Here is a 16,985-nt window from a genome sequence, read left to right as displayed (position 1 = left end):
ACCAGTGATTCTCAACCTTCTCTTCCCACTCACATACCACCTTAAGCAATCCCTTACTCTATGCCACAGAGTACCTATGGCATAGGGAATACTTGAAGTGGTATTTAAGTGGAAAGAAAAAGTTTGAGAACCACTGCTCTAGGTAGTATCAAATTAGGACCTAACCTATCAACCAAGAAAGCCTTAACCTTATAATAAGAGAAAAAAAGTATTATTTGGGACATTAAATTTTTCCTTCATTCATTAAAAAGTAATAAATTTACCAGCTTCAAAACAGTTTTCTATTTTATTGATCCCCATTCAACTCCAAATTCTCAAAAACTGATTATCCATTAAAAAAAAGGAAGCCATCTATTTTGATATAAAGGCATTTTTTTGAGAAATCAAACCTTTCCACCCATTTCATAATCTATTTTATTCGATAATTCGGTCACATTTATTTATTGTAGACCTCCATAGATAGTATGTAACTCAAAGCTTTTCACTGTATCTCTGTACTGTACATGTTACAATCAACAATTCAATTACATTCAAGATTGAAAACTGGATATCTTCTATGGGTGACCTTGCAATTAAACCCTCCTCCCTCAATATTCCAGCTCTCCTTTGCTTGAACACCCACCCGAACCACATAATCCAACCACCCAACTGAAGGCATTTGGCATTCTGGCATGTGATCTCTTCTGGATCATGTGGCTTCCAGCACTTTACTAAATGTGCCAATCAGAATGGCTTGTGGGCAGCAAAATCATCTGATAAAGGACCCATCCTGAGGAATCACAACTCCTAAATGTCTACGAAACTCCTCCATCTCCACCTACAGCTTCATAAAGTCCCAGTCAAGACAGAGTCCCAATTCGTCTCTCCACAGATGCTATCTAACTGCTGATCATACCTTGCATCTCCCAGAGTTTAATGCCAGAAAAGTTCTTTCTTTGCATAAACCCAAAGCAATCTGAACAGATATAGCCAACATGGAAATCGGGTTTAAAGTATGAACCATAATCTAGTGAACAGGGTTTTCATTTTCTCCAGATCACCAAGTCTCAGTAACTAGAACTTCAGAGAAAGATCGTGAGTTTAATATAAGTGCAATGTCAGCATTATGTCATTGGTCCAACAGCAAGGATACATTCCAGTGCCTGACTCCATCTCAAATTCAGGACTGGTCTGAATATCAACTGCAATGAACTGAGCAGGTCCTGCACAAAGAGTAAAGATAGCTTTGCTTTTGTTTGGAATTGGCCACCAGATGATCTTTACATGAGATAAGTTAATTTGGGATGAAGTCTTCATTGTAAGGACTGGAATATTTTTTCCAGCACCAGTTTTCAGCTCAAATCCATATATTATAAACAGCAGGGAGGGCTTTAAGTGCTTTGTGAAGAGAGAAACTAGTGAACATTTCAGTTCACTGAGCTGCAAATCACCCCACAACGGTGTGTATTTCAAACAAATTTTGATTTAATTTTAGATTTCCAGTACATGCAGTATTGTGAGGGCCTGCTTGTTTTTTTTTCTTCTTATATCTGACGAAAGGCCTAGGCCCAATGCTTTGATTACTCTTTCTTTCCTATGGATGCTGCATGACCTGCTGAGATTCTCCAGCATATTTGTCTATTGTATTATCTCTCTTCTTCAGTATTTCATTTTTAAAGCAAATAAAAACTAATGTATGCAATTGCTGCCTCGGTATTTATCATGTGTTTTATATAAACACATATATGGACAGGAGCGGCTCAGGAGGACAAGGACCAAATATGAAGAAATGGAACTAGCCCAGAATAATCACTTGGTTGGCATGGATATATTGGGCTGAAGGGCTGTATGAATCAATTATTCATCCCAACCTATTCACCTCTTTGGACTCATGATATAATTTGTAGTTTTGATTTATTTAGATTAAATTCAAAAATGATTATTAATATTTATTAAACTGTGATAGGAAACAATGAGAGATTAATCTAATCTGTAAAGATTGGTTCTGTGGTTAGGATACTGAATTATTATTCTGGGGCCATGCCTTCATTACTTGAATCCAGTGGGCACCTTTTACTGGGGATTTGCATTTTGGACAAAGCAGGTAGAGGAGTTCATATAGGGTTTCTACAGGAAAGTGCAGAAGTCTCACACAAGTTCTTATAGAGCACCTTGGGCAGTTAAGGTTTCTTTTGTTTATTTCCAATCATGCTTTATTGCAGGGAGAATTGTTGTAAATGAACATGGATTGGAAGCAACCATTTGTGTTTGAAGTCAGGATAACATCTGTCAGTCCTTACTGCAACAATCCCTTGACTTCATCAATTTGGTCGAAATCTGCAAAACCATGGGACAGCAGGTAGAAGTCAGAAAATAACATGAAAATGTTGGAACGTATTAAGAAGCATCAAGAATGGTGCATACAAGGCCGCACCTTGCTTCAACCTTGGTTACTTGGATCACATGTCTGTCCTGCTAACCCCAGCACACAGACTGCTGACAAAGCAAACTACGTCAGGTCACGGGGAGATCAGGATGTGGCCAGTGGGGGCAGGTGGGTCATAGCAGCACTGAAAGACTGCTTTGAGACCACAAACTGGAGCTGTTTCAAGGAGGCAACCACCTACAATGGTCATGAGCTCAGTGACTGGCTATGTCAGCGGGTGCAGTGAGGATGTCACCAAAATAAAATGCTTCACAACCAGGACAAAACAGAAAACATGGTTGGATACAGTAGTCTGGGCCCTTCTCAGAGTTCATGATGCTGGCTTCAGGATGGCACTAAGATCAGCAAGGGTGGAACTTCCCGTGCAATCCAGAAGGCAAAGCATGGGAATGCACAGAAGATCTACAGAGAGCTGTGTGACACCAGGCTCATGTGGCAAGGAATCAAGTCTATATGGATCACAAGTTGACCTTGTGAATTAAGGACAATAATGCCTCCCTTCCGGACAGATTGAATACCTTCTATGGTCGGTTTGATGAGAAGAGCAGGATGATGTCAAAAAAATCTTTGTGTCCTCCTAATGAACCAGCCTCCTGCTTAGCTGTGTCCGAGGTGAGGAGAACCCTATCCAAGGTGAACCCACACAAGGCAGCAGGACCAGACAACATACCTGGTCACGTATTGAAGGATTGCACAGACCAATTGATGGAAGTCTTTACTTACTAATGGAAAAACCACAGTCTGTCAAGGCCGATAGCCAAATATTGAGCACCATCACGCTGGGCACTGCTGCACCTCAGGGCCGTGTGTTCAGCCCACTCTGTTCATGCTACTGACCCACAACTGGATCACCAGATTCAGATCCAACAGTGTCATCAAATTTGCAGATGACAAAACAATAACTGGTCTCATCAGCAACAACAATGAGTTGCACTGCAAAATAAAAAGGTGGAAAATCTCGTGAAATGGTGTGTGAGTAACAGCCTAAGTCTCAACATGCTCAGGAGGAAGGAGATGATCGTGGACTTCGGGAGGACCAGGAACGAACAGGAACAAATCAACAACTCTATAGTAGTGAGGGGAAAACACCAAGTTCTTTGGAGTACACTTAACTAGTTACCTATCATGGACCCTCAGCATCGCCTCACTTGTCAGGAAGGTGCCACAGTGACTGAACGTCCTGAGAAGAATGAAGAGGGAAAGGCTACCAGCCTCCATTATGTCAATATTCTATAGGAGCTCTATTGAGATCATCCTTTCCAGGTGCAGCACAGTGTGGTACGGCTGCTGCAGAGATATGAATTGGTGGTCAATCCACAGGACCGTAAGAGTGGCAGAGAGGATCACTGGAGTCTGCCTCCTCCCCCCCCACCCCCCAATCGACATGATCCACCGGGATTGTTGTCTGAAGAGGGCACTCAGAATCATTGAGAACCCCCTCCATCCTGCACACAGCACCTTTCAGCTGCTTCAGACAGGGAAGAGATACAGGAGGATCAGAGCCAGCACCACGAGGCTGAGGAACAGCTTGTTCCCACGGTCAGTGAGAAGGCTGAATGCCCAAAGGAACTGCTCACATTAACCATCCAAGACTCTCATATTCATGAAACAATATGTATTTATTAATTTTTATAGATATAATTGTTCTGCATATTTATTATTTGTTTGTTTGTGTGTTACGTCTGGTTGCATGTCTGCATGTTTTGCATTGAGCGCCAGAGAATGTTGTTTCTTCGGGTTGTACTTGTAAAATCAGATGACTATAAACTTGACTTGATGACAAAATACATTGTGGTTCCTCACAAAGTTATTTCAGCAGGTTTCCTCCTATGACACAGTGAACCTAGACCTTCAAGAAAGGAAGAGCTGGTACATGGGAACATCTTCATATTCCCTATTGGGCTAGGGAAAAATGGAACAAGTATATTACCATCATTTTTGCTGCATCTCCTTTTTGGAATTCCTTCCCCGTGAAACAAATTAAATCTTTCCACAGCAGCTCACCCCCACCATCCAAAGGGCAATAATTTTTAGTCTTTCCAGCTCATTAGTGAACCACATAGTGCTATTATTGGTGACAGAGACCAATGTTATGTCTAACTCAGACATGATCATTTAAAAATGTGCTAGCCAAAACCTTAAGATTGACAATGACAGCTGAGATCAACCTGAGGATTCATCTGATCTGTGCCCTTCCAGTAGGTAATTGTAACCAGTCATCAGGAAACATGGGTTACAAATATATAAACCCAGATGGGGCATTATCTTTGAACAACAGAGCATGCTATAACCAAATGATAAAGTTGATTGAACCAAATTGAGTAATTAATTATTCTGGTATAATTATATTGAACAACAAAAATTTTGCTTCGTGAATACTTTTGGTTGAATTTTATGGATTTTTGGCTGCTAATCACGAAAATCATCTTAATTTTCCTAACACACACACTTTTTTTAGATATGACCAATTTTTTTGTGATTTCCTGTCATATTTTAAGTCTCCAAGCATGCAAAACCATGAGGGCAACATGTCATTGAAAATTCATTTTCTGGATTCACACTTGGACTTCTTCCCAGCTGATCTCAGTGCAATCAGTGATGAACGTGTTGAAAGGTTTCACCAAGACATTTTGACCATGGACAAGTGATATCAGAGTAACTGGAATCCATCAATGCTGGCCAACTATTGTTTGAGACTGACATGAGAGAAATCAGATGCTGAGTATAAACGAAAATCAGCGGCAAAACATTTTAGTTGAACTAATGCAATGTGTCAGCTTCAATATGTGATTAAAAATGCTAAATTCAATAAAAATTAATTTAACATTACTCCAACTTCCTACGTGATACAGCAAATCTGAAATTATCTTCGTGTTCAGCTCAAAGTGCCTATTGTAATCTCCAAATTTCTTTCTGGAAGCAAACTTTTTGAAAAAAAAATTGTTGTCCAGTGTTATTATCACTGAAAATGCAAAGGGTAACAAAAGACATTTACTGTTTTATTACACAGTTTCAGGATGGCACTAAGATCAGACAGACTTTCAATGAAATGAACAGTTAGTCTGATGTTTACACTGACATATTAAAGAATAACCATGTTTAATTAAGAAGTTATTATTTGTACCTGTTCCATGATGTCGTTAACTTTGTCACGCTCACAGTCAAGAATTACTTGTCTTTCTTTTTTATTTTCCAGGTCCTGAAAAAGTGAGCGGTAGGCTTCATCTTTCCTGTCATCTTTTATGTTCCCGACATTGATTGCTGTGACTTGCCATTTGTTTTCTGCTGCAGCATCTAGGACTGCTTGTAACACCGACAACCCTTGAGGGAAGTGACAGAATACAGCCAACATATCAAATTTATGGTTGCTAGCTCAGTCAATAAAAAATGTAACTATTTTGCAAGTCACTTAGTAGGACAATTTTCAAATAATCTTTGAATGAAATGATTGGCAATGAATATTCTATTGGGTTATTCTTATTCTGATAGAACCACTATTCTAAACTTATTTTGAAAGTTTATATCATTTATACATTTCTTTTTTTTTAATTTAAAAGTTTTTTTTTAATTTAGAGATACAGTACAGTAACAGGTCCTTTCAGCCCACAAGACCATGCTGACCAATTATACCAAATTAACTTGCAGCCCAAGCACGTTTTGAATGGTGGCAGGAAACCAGAGCAGACAAGGGGAGAATGTACAATCCCTTACAGACAGCGCAGGATTCGAACCCATTGCTGGTGCTTTAACAGGGTTATGCTAACTGCTAGGCTAACTATGCTGCCATTCTTTTGAAGATATTTAAAAATTAAACAATTCATTAAAATTGAAATATTCAAATAATATGAATTGGTCTCAATTATTGATACTTGCCTCTAAACACGAAAGAGGAGTTTTTGTTTGTCATGTTTACCAGAGGACTGGGGCAAAACCAGAAAGGCATTTTGTTTCCCCAGCCTTGACTTGAATTCCCTTACACCTAGCTAGAAAGTTGTCATTTCTTCCCCACTTGCGGCATAAACATTTTGATGGGGAAAGGGATTGGCTAGCAAGCTGGACTCCTTTCCTGCTTACCACTCTCTCCGGTCACCAGCAAGCAAAAGCAGAAGAATTCTCTTGACTGGAAATCTGTCTCATCATGGATGTGAAGGGTTTTATTTTCTAACTATTATCTGTTTAAGGACTACTGCAAGTTCTGAAAATAAAAGTTTCCTTTCATTTTCTTCCTCTCTTTCAGCTGATGTGGACGTTTTCTGGTTGGCAGCAGCAAGAAACAAACATGCCAAAAAAAGCCCTAATCCAGGATCATGGCCTATAACAATGGAGTTGCTATGCTAAGCAGTGTATTGTCTACAGCTGGCATACAATTGCAATATAAAGATCATGATCAATGAGATGGGCGATTTTGTATGTTGTCTCAATCAAGTGCAGCAGCTATTGTCACATCTCCCGCCAAGATGTCGGCTGAAATACAAAAAATCTTGGACAGCAATTCTGCATTCTTCTTCCTTCCCTGAGAAGATATTTACTTTATAAATGTTAAACAGGAAAGTCTGCGGATGCAGTGATTGTACTGCAATGTGCAAAAGTGGTGGAGAAACCCAGCAGGCCATGCAGTATCTACAGGAAGCAAAGGGTAACTTATGTTTCAGGCCTAAGCCCTTCGTCGTCTAAATCCTGTGTGACCTGCTGAGTTTCTCTAACAATTTTGTGTATTTTGGGTGGTGTTTAGAAGGCCAGTATCTGTTGCCCATCTCTTGTAATCCTTTTTGAGATGATGGTGTGCCGCCTTTGAGAATTGCACCCATTCTTCTTATGAAGGTAATTCCACAACATTGTTGGGTATGTAGTTCCAAACTAGAAAAGCCAGGATGATATTCAGCACCATGGAAGCTGAATACACGGTCGGTGGTGTTCCATGGTAGTTCTGCCCTTGTATTTCTTGCTATAAAGATGTTGGAGGTTTGGACGTTCTGCTGTAGTAGTCTAGTTGTGTAATTACAGAGCATTTTGGTGATGGTTCATTCTTCAGTCACTGTGCCAATGAAGAGTGAATTAATACTTAGGCTAGTAAAGGGGTTATCAATCCAATAGGCTGCATTATGCTGGATGTTATTGAGTTTCTTGAACGTTGCACTCATCTTGAGAAGTGGAGACAATTCCATCATACCCCTAACTTGTCCCTTACAGATGGTGAAAAGGCTCTGGGGCATCAGTGAGTGAGTCATTCACTATAGGACAACAACCTCTCATTTATTCTTGTAGCCACAGTTGTGGCTCATCCAGCTGAGCTTTTGAATGATAATCAAGTCACCTTTATTTGTTGTTTATACCATGTTTGCATGGTAAAGGCAAGATAGCATTTCTCCAGGACCATGGACCATATTTACATAAATATAAGTTAGAATAGAAGTTAAAATATTAAGACATTTGTAGTAAAAGTCCACATATGTTTTGGGAATATAGGAGCCTGTTGGCTTGGGGGAAAAAGAACGGTTGACCAATCTGGATGTAAGGGACTGAGTATGATGGTACCTCCCACCAGATGGCAGAAGGGAGAACAGTTTACATGAGAGATATGTAGAGTCCTTCACGTTTATTGCTATCCGCATATATCGTGTGTTATAGATGTCCATCGTGGTAGGAAGAGAGCCCCCAGTGACCTTTTCCGCTGACTTCCTCTTCAGGGTCTTGTGGTCCGAGATGGTACAGCTTCCAAACCAGGCAGTGATGCAGTTGCACAGGATGCTCTCAATATATCCTCTGTAGAATGTAGTGAGGACAGAGGGTGGATGATGAACTTTCTTCAGCCTTCACAGGAAGTAGAGGTGCTACTGAGTTTTCTTGGTTTTGGAACTTGTGTCAAGGGACCAGGTGAGATTCTCTGCCAAATGCACTCCAAGGAACTTGATACTCTTGATGTCCTTAACGGTAGAGCCATCAATGGTCAGTGGAGAGTGGTCCCCCCCAGCCCCTCCTGAAGTCAACAACCTTTGTTTTATTAACATTCAAATACAGGTTGTTGTCTCTGCACCAGTCTATAAGCAACTGCACCTCATCTCTGTACGCTGACTCATTCTTACCAATAAGGCCCACCATGGTAATGTCATCAGTGAACATGATGTGGTTCGAGCTGTGTTTAGTTGAACAGTAATAGATCAGCAAAGTGAGCAGCAGTGAACTAAGCATCTAGCCCTGGGGTGGGTCCCATGCTCAGTGTGATAGTCTTTGAAATGCTGTTCCCGATTCAGACTGCCTGAGGTGTCCCCGACAGGAAGTCAAGAATCCAATTGCAGAGGGGGGTGTTTAGAACCAGCAGGCTCAACTTCCCTATCCGGTACTGAGATATGATTTTGACTTTTGCCGAACTAAAGTCAATAAACAGCATTCGAACATACGAGCCCTTATTTTCCAGGTGGGTGATGGCATCATCCGTAGAGCAGTTGGATCTGTATGCAAACTGTAGGGAGTCCATTGACGGGGGCAGCAGGAGCTTGATGTGTCCCATGACGAGCCTCTCGAAGCACTTCATGACAGTAGACGTGAGTGCAACAAAGCAGTAGGCATTACAGCAGGGCATAGACGACTTCTTCGGCTCGGTGACAATGATGGCTGCTTTGCAACACGTAGGAACAATGGCGCTTCTCAGGATGATGTTAAAGATGTTGGTGAGAACATCTGCCACCATGAGTGATGATGGTAGATTGTAACTGTGAGGAGGTTCCCTTGTTCAATTTAACCTGATGGCAATTTATTTCATTGGTTTTGTAGAGTACCAGGGCAATTCCTTTCTGCCTGCACTCTGTGCTTTTCACTCTATTGGGTTTGTCTATCTAGTGGGAAAGGAGGGGAAACAACAATGTTGGAGAATTGGAACAATACACAAAAGTGCTAGAGGATCAGCAGATCACAGAGCATCCATGGAAATCAAGAGGCACTTGATGTTTTGGACCTGAGCCCCTCATCAGGGATGCCGAAGATTGGTGTTTGCCTGAATAAGATTGTTGGAGGCGGGTGGGGAGTGCAGGTAAGTGAAAAGGAGCACAGGCTATAAGGTACTAGGTAGAGACAGGTGGGGGGTGGGGGAGAAGAGAAAGTGCTGTAAGAGGGGGAGGGGGCTGTGAAAGATTATTTCTGATGTGAGGAAGGAAGGGAAGGAGGTGGTGGAAGGGAAGGGTATGGGTGATGGTCAGGGGAAAGAGAAAGAAATTAGAGAGATGAGGGAAAGTGAGGGGAGGGAGAAAAAAGAGAAAGGGGAGGGAATTACCATTGATTTGGAGGTCAATATTGATGCCATCTAGTTGACTTCAAAGATGGAATACAAGGTGTGGTTCCTCCAGTTTATGTGAAGGAAGATTGTGATTGAATCTTGCACTTGTCATTAAGGAATGACTCTGTAAGCAAGACAATGTCAAGCTATTCCAATAAACAATCTGCTGGAGGAGCTCGGTGAGATTGAGCTGTATCAGTAGGACAAAAAAAAAACTAAATATTTCAGGTCAGAGCACATTGAATCTCATTTACCAGTCTGTGGGACAGCTCCACATTTAGGCATCAGTTCCCAGGAGTCGGTCTGGAGAATGGTGAAAGGTCAACTGCCCTAGGGCAGTCTTTGCTGTGTCCAAATCTCAAAACATGTAGGAGCAGAATTAGAGCATTCAGCCCATCAAATCTGCTAGGCCAATTGAAATCATGGCTGATGTATTTTTCCTCTCAACCCCCAACTCTCAGATTCTCTTGACCAATGCATGTGGTCCATCCAGTTTCGTTCCTTTTCTTCTATAATTTGTAATAATAGTACAACTGAGGGGCTTGTTGTCATTTAAGTCTTAACCTCTTCTACAGGTCTGATGATCAAACTGGGGAAGGATGGAAGATGTCCTCCTTGTTGGATTAGAGTGGACAGATGAAGTTTGACAAAGACTTTATTTTTTAATGGAGAATGTATATAAAAAAAATCAGGCATTATGTAAATTTGATAACTTTTGTGAAATTGAATAGTTTTACTTTTTTTTACATTATCATAGTTCTTTAAAAGTTGATGAAACAGTTATAGTCAGACCATTTGTCAGTTCACCTCCAGCCCCCTGCCTTGAGAAAAGTTTCAGATTCCGACTTAAGAACCAGACATTTTGAGAATCCTTTATATATCATGAGATCCTCCACTATGGTTGTCATCACCTTTCTGATCCCTGTTCCAAATTTAGTGGTCAAAAAATAGGAACAACAATTTTCAAGGTAATGCAAGTTGATACATTGGGCAATGTGACACATGACAGAAGGCTGTTGAATTTCCCCGAAGTTTTCCCAATTTATGTCAAACCACAGTGATTACTTTTTTTGATGGGTAACTAAACTCCTGAAAAAGCTGTAATCACATCAACAATTTTAGTAGCTGACTGCAATTGAATGCCATTTAGAAATTAATTTATTCATGGACTGCAAATAGTTCTATTTACTAATTCAAAGGAATTCTCATTTTAAAAAAGGATTTGCATTTTTGTCTGCCATTGAAATTGTTTACATGAAATGTATGACCTACCAAGATTCAATCTTAGAACTTTTTGCTTAACAATTGCTGAACCAAGGATGCCAAATGGGAACTCAAACCAGTTCAGACTTCAAACCTGCCTGGGGGCATGTGCTGGTTGTGAGGTCTGAGATTAGAGGCAAGCATTTCATTAATAATGAATTCTTGTATAACTGCTGAAAAATTAATAGCTTTCACCCAACTTGTGAAGGACTGGTTCGAGGGGATATGTTAGGAATCACAATTCTGTAGGAGCATGAGGAATAAGATGAATGCTCAAAGTGAATAAAAGCTACCAAGCTAAAAAGCTAATTTAAAAAAAAAGACCACATTCATTTGTTTCTGCATTTTCTTTGTTTCTGAAGGTTTAAATTCTCTTTTACTTTGAGCTGATCTTTCAAAACAATTGAATGAAATATTGGAATTTATCAAAATCTATGCTGTCCATTTCAAGACTAGTATTTCTCCCCAGGGCATAAATATGTTTAACTCATCTGAATGGTTAGATTATTCAACATGCATAAACATTGAATCATAAGGAAAATAAAGCACAAAAAGCTCCGATAGGAAATAGACATCAAAAAGATTGTGTACCTCTGTCACTATCATATAGATAAGCAAACTTATCCCATTGGTAATATTCAATCAAACTAAGAAGAGCACCCTTGAGATCTGGCCTCATCTGTATGACAAATTGGTGTAAGCCATCAGCAGGAAAGCTTGGAGTGATAAAAGAAACATGCAGGGTTCCACAGAACGACGTAAGCGTATTTACAGATTTCTTGTCATAAAATCCAAAAATGGCATAGACTCCTCTTGAAAACTGGGAGCAGACTGTAAGAGAGAAAGAGAAATCAGAACTTGTACATGACAGACACTCAATAATCAGTACAATATCTTTGATCCCAGCATACAAATTACTGTATTGTATCTTGTTTTAAACTAGCCACAGTCGTTTCATTCAGTACTGTATACCAACGTTCAAAGCTCAGATTTATTGTTGGAGTGCATACCGTACATGACAGCACATACAACCTTGAGATTCTTTTTCCTGCAGGCCAATCTATCAACAAGCATTAAAAATATGCAAAATCACTGTTATCAGACAAATCTCATTTAATGGTGGGAGGGGTTACAGGAAGGTAATGGAGAATCTTGGGCAGGGTGTTAGGGCAATGATCTCTCTCAGTGTCAGCCAAACATGATGAATTGGTCATCATTTTCAGAAAATTCTATTAATGGTGCTGACTTGGATTTGGTCATGAGCTTAAATTTTTTCCAGAATTAATACTATATTGTCCAATCGAATTAACACTATAGCCAAGAGAGTGCATCAAATCCTCTACTTCTTCAGAGCCTTGAGGAAATTCAGCATGTCTGCAAGATTCCTTACCAATTTTATTTTATAGATGCAACATCAAAAGTATCCTGTCCCAGTGCATCAGCACTTGGTACAGCAACTGGTCTACCCAAGACTGCGTGAAATCGCTGTGTCATGAATGCAGCTCAGGCTAGCACACAAAGCAACCCCGTACCCCACCCCCAGCCAAACATCAATTCTATCCTGATGCCCCTTGCCTCAGGAAAGCAGCAAAGTATTCCACTTCCCGTCATGGTCATACTCTTTGCTCTCCTCTCGGGGAGAAGATACTGTAAATTAGTTTGAAAACACCTTCAGTTCTAAGGACAATTTCATTCCTCTGCTATTAGGCTCTTGAATGAACCTTCCACGAGTATGAGGTGATACCATGCACTGCTTCTTTGTACTTTTCTTTTTGACACCATCTCCTGCACTTATGCAATACTGCAAACGTTCTTTTGTTTTATTCCAAGACTCATTTTCTTAATTCTTGAACTACCTGCTGTACTATGCAGAGGCTGACTTGCCTGGATAGCACCCAAAACAAAGTTTTTTCACTGTGTCTCAGTACATATGATGACAAACAATTTAAATCAAAAGTGTGCTTCTAAAATTGCATCATAAATCACATGGGACTTGTCTCTGAGAAATCGTGTTCTGGCAGTTCAATAGTTTAGTTTATTATCAAACAAGGACCATTGTCACAAATTTCTCTGGCTAAATCTCCCATCTGTGGGAGATTAACATCATATCTCTCCAAGAACTTTGATGGGGCTTCCCCTTTTTCCCTCATCTTTATCTCAATGCACGATGCTCTCCCACTTTAGGGACACAAGAGGAACTTTTCCCACAAAATATCTCCATCATAATTTTCTGCTGAGCTTTGTCCCATATAAGGACAAGTGATATTGTTCATTTGCCCATTAATTGTCTTCAATACACTGTCTAAGCTCCAAACATTGGTGCTGGACAAGGCAGTGATCTGTGACATATCTTCCAACTTGGTATGTACATTCATTTATCATAATGTAGTATCTTCTTCAACAGCAATTTCAAGACGTTTATTATCATCAGATTGCACAAATACAAGCTGACTAAACACTGTTCTCTGGTCCCCAGTACAAAACATGCAGGCATACAACACATACAGACAAACAATTCATAAGCAAGACAAATTATGCATATTATAAAATAAATCAATATTGTTTAGTAAATATTTGAGTCTTGGATAGTTAGTGTGAGCAGTTCCTTTGGTCATTCACCATTCTCACTGCCTGCTGGAAGAAGCTATTTCTCCGCTTTGTGGTGCTAGCTCTGATATTCCTGTATCTCTTTCCCGACGGGGGTCGCTGAAAGATGCTGCCTGTGAAGTGGAAGAGATCTTCAAAGATTTTTCATACCCCCTTCAGACAAAGATCACGTCGAATGGGGGGTGGGGGGGAAGTACACCCTAATGATCCTTCCTGCCTCTCCTTTGGCCCTGTGAATTGACCACTGATCCAATCCTCCACAGCAACCATATCACACTGTGATGCCTACAGATTGGTAGAATACTGCTGAGCATGTTTACAAGCACAATCCAAAAGTTTCCAGTTTCTTTAACTTCACAACCTACATCCAGTTTAACCTTTGATCTGGGCTACTGACACTGATCCATCAAATCTCAACCAAACTCAAAAAAGCATTGTGGGTCTGTTTGGTTGTTGGCAGGTTGTTGCAGCCTATTCATGCCTGTGTTACTGGCCTGACATTGAGCAGATAGAATTTCCTAGTTATTACTGAACTAAATTTTTTCTTGCCAATGATCCAGCTCCCACTTCATGCATCTGCCCCTGCATCTTCCAGCAATCCAGGTTCTGTTCTCTATGATTAAACATGAAGGAACAACATTAATGTGGATTGTAAAACACCATTAAAAAAAAGTTGGTGTCTTTTCATTATCCACTCAAAAAATAAAATATTCAATATGAATATTCAATATGAGTAGATCACCTACCAAGAGCCAGATTCATGAAAGAATGGCAACCTGGGAAAAGGGAATGGGTTCAGCATTAGAATAGACAGGCAGGGGTTCTCAACCTTTTTCCTTCCGCTCACATACCACCTTAAGCAATCCCGATGCCATCGGTGCTCTGTGATTAGTCAGGTATGTGAGTGGGAAGGGAAGGTTGAGAATCACTGCTCTAGACCCAATTGTTACTGAAATATTTTGCTGGAGAAAAAATGTCATTGGCCCATTTCCTTTTGGAATTCTGAAACCGTGCACATAACGAGTCAATTAGGTATGGTTAAAACAGTAGTTTTCAAACTTTTTCTTTCCACCCACATACCATCTTAAGCAATCCCTTAATAATCACAGAACACCTGTGGCTTAGGGATTACTTAAAGTGGTATGTAAGTGGGAAGAAAAAGGTTGAGAACCACTGGAATTGAGGATAGGAGCTTATGGTAGGGAAGAGTTGGGGAGGGGTGGTAGGGAAGAGTTGGGGAGGGGTGGTAGGGAAGAGTTGGGGAGGGGTGGTAGGGAAGAGTTGGGGAGGGGTGGTAGGGAAGAGTTGGGGAGGGGTGGTAGGGAAGAGTTGGGGAGGGGTGGTAGGGAAGAGTTGGGGAGGGGTGGTAGGGAAGAGATACGGAGGGGTAGTTGGGGAGGGGTGGTGGGAAAAAGTTGGGGAGGGGTGGTAGGAAAAAGTTGGGGAGGAGTGGTAGGGAAGAGCTGGGGAAGGGTGGTAGGGAAGAGTTGGGGAGGGGTGGTAGGGAAGAGATACGGAGGGGTGGTAGGGAAGAGTTGGGGAGGGGTGGTAGGAAAAAGTTGGGGAGGGGTGGTAGGAAAAAGTTGGGGAGGGGTGGTAGGGAAGAGCTGGGGAAGGGTGGTAGGGAAGAGTTGGGGAGGGGTGGTAGGGAAGAGATGGGGAGAGATGCTGGCCTCGCAATATAAGAAACGTATTGTCATATTCTGTTCTAGAATACTTGGCAAAAGGGTATTTTCAATTTTACTTTTTCAGTGGATAATGAAAAGACAACAACTTTTTTTTAATGGTGTTTTACAATCCATATTAATGTTGTTCCTTCATGTTTAATCATAGAGAACAAGAACAGGCCCTTTGCCCACTGAGTCTATGCCAACTATCAAGTTGTCACTTGCACTAACACTGCACTAATTTCATTTTATTGTCCCCATATTTCCACAATTTCCTCAAGGTTACACTCCTCACTTACAATTAGGGATAATTTACAGACCTAATTAACTGACCAATCTGCACGTTTCTGATGTGGGAGGAAATCGGAGCATCCAAATGAAACCCATGATATGTCAGATGAATGTGTAAACTCATCACAGACTGGACTAGAAGTCATGATTGAACCCAGGTTGCAATGTCAGTGAAGTAGGATCCTCACTGTGTCACAGTCTCTCCCTTTCGACTGAAGAACCTTTACATCTGAAGAAGAGCTTAGGCTCGAAATGTTGACTGCCTTCTGCTTTCCATGGATGCTGCACGGCCTGCTAAGTTTCTCTTGCATTTTTGTGTCAGCATTTACAACTTGGCTGCAGTTCCCTAATTTTGTTTTGAGTTTAGGTTCACAGCACGAATGAGAAATGGAGAAAACAATACCACAAGGCTTTGAAAAGTTCTCATTGCATGAGAGTTAATAGTTTCAACTTTCAGTGATAATAATATCAACCAGTCCACTTACTGAACATTGATCATTGCAAAACCCTCAATTCTGCATAATTAGGTTAAATATCAAGTCAAGTTTATTGTCATCTGATTGTATAAGTACAATCTGATGAAATAGCATTCTCCAGTCTTCAGTGCAGAAAATGCAGAGACACAACCAGATACAACACATAGAGGCAAACAACACATACGCAGGACAGGTATTCATCAATACAAATAAATATTGTTTCATGAATGTGAAAGCTTTCAGTGGTTAGTATGGAGCAGTTCCTTTGGTTGTTCAGCATTCTTACTCCCTGTAGGATAACTGCTTTCATGATCAATTCTATTTCAGATTATAACATTTTTCTTTTATATATTATTTAGATTAAAGAATAAACACCACCAAACTACTGCACTCCATTTTTGCTCATGATAACAAATAAAGCATATATAATTATATTCGATCTTAATTTTCTTTGGCAGGGAAGCTGGCATCTTACAGCACTGTGTTTGGCTTAAACTAATTGTTTATGTTCAAATTTATTGCCATCTGTATAAAGTCAACCAAGATGAAACAGTGTTCTCGAAACAATGACCATTTTGTGTCAGTCTTCACGATAGAGGGTAACAGATGGATATTATTTACCTAGATTTCCAGAAGATGTCCGATAAGGAGCCGCATAAAAGACTTATACAAAAGATAAGGATGCATAAAGTTGGGGGGGGGGGGGGGGGTGATATATTAGCATGGAGAGCGGATTGGTTAACCAATAAAAAGTAGAAAATTGGGAAGCATGGGTGTTTTTCTGGCTGGAAATCAGTGATAAGCGGGGTGCCTCAGGGGTTAGTGCTGGGCCAGCAACTGTTCACAGTATACATTAATTATCTGGAAGAGGGGATAGAGTGCAATGTGTCTAAATTTGCAGATGACACCAAATTGAGTTGAAAAGCAAATTGTGTCTGTAGAGAGATATAGAGAGGTTAAGTGAGTGGGCAAGGGTCTGGTAAATG

At 40.5% G+C, this 16,985-nt stretch overlaps 1 protein-coding gene across 14 annotated transcripts in view; it reads right to left on the bottom strand.

The window, feature by feature from the left end:
- gria2b (glutamate receptor, ionotropic, AMPA 2b) overlaps positions 1 to 16,985 on the bottom strand; it is a 202,664-nt gene that overhangs the window by 86,422 nt on the left and 99,257 nt on the right. For all 14 annotated transcript variants that reach the window (XM_069926208.1, XM_069926210.1, XM_069926222.1 and 11 more), the window contains 2 exons: positions 11,550 to 11,789; positions 5,550 to 5,746 (listed from right to left, as the gene is read on the bottom strand). In XM_069926208.1, coding sequence (XP_069782309.1) covers positions 5,550 to 5,746; positions 11,550 to 11,789 — 437 coding nt within the window. The remainder of the gene's footprint in view (positions 1 to 5,549; positions 5,747 to 11,549; positions 11,790 to 16,985) is intronic.

The sequence above is a fragment of the Narcine bancroftii genome, chromosome 3 (assembly GCF_036971445.1).
Source record: "Narcine bancroftii isolate sNarBan1 chromosome 3, sNarBan1.hap1, whole genome shotgun sequence".
Taxonomy (NCBI): Eukaryota; Metazoa; Chordata; class Chondrichthyes; order Torpediniformes; family Narcinidae; genus Narcine; species Narcine bancroftii.
This window is presented reverse-complemented; position numbering and strand designations above follow the sequence as displayed.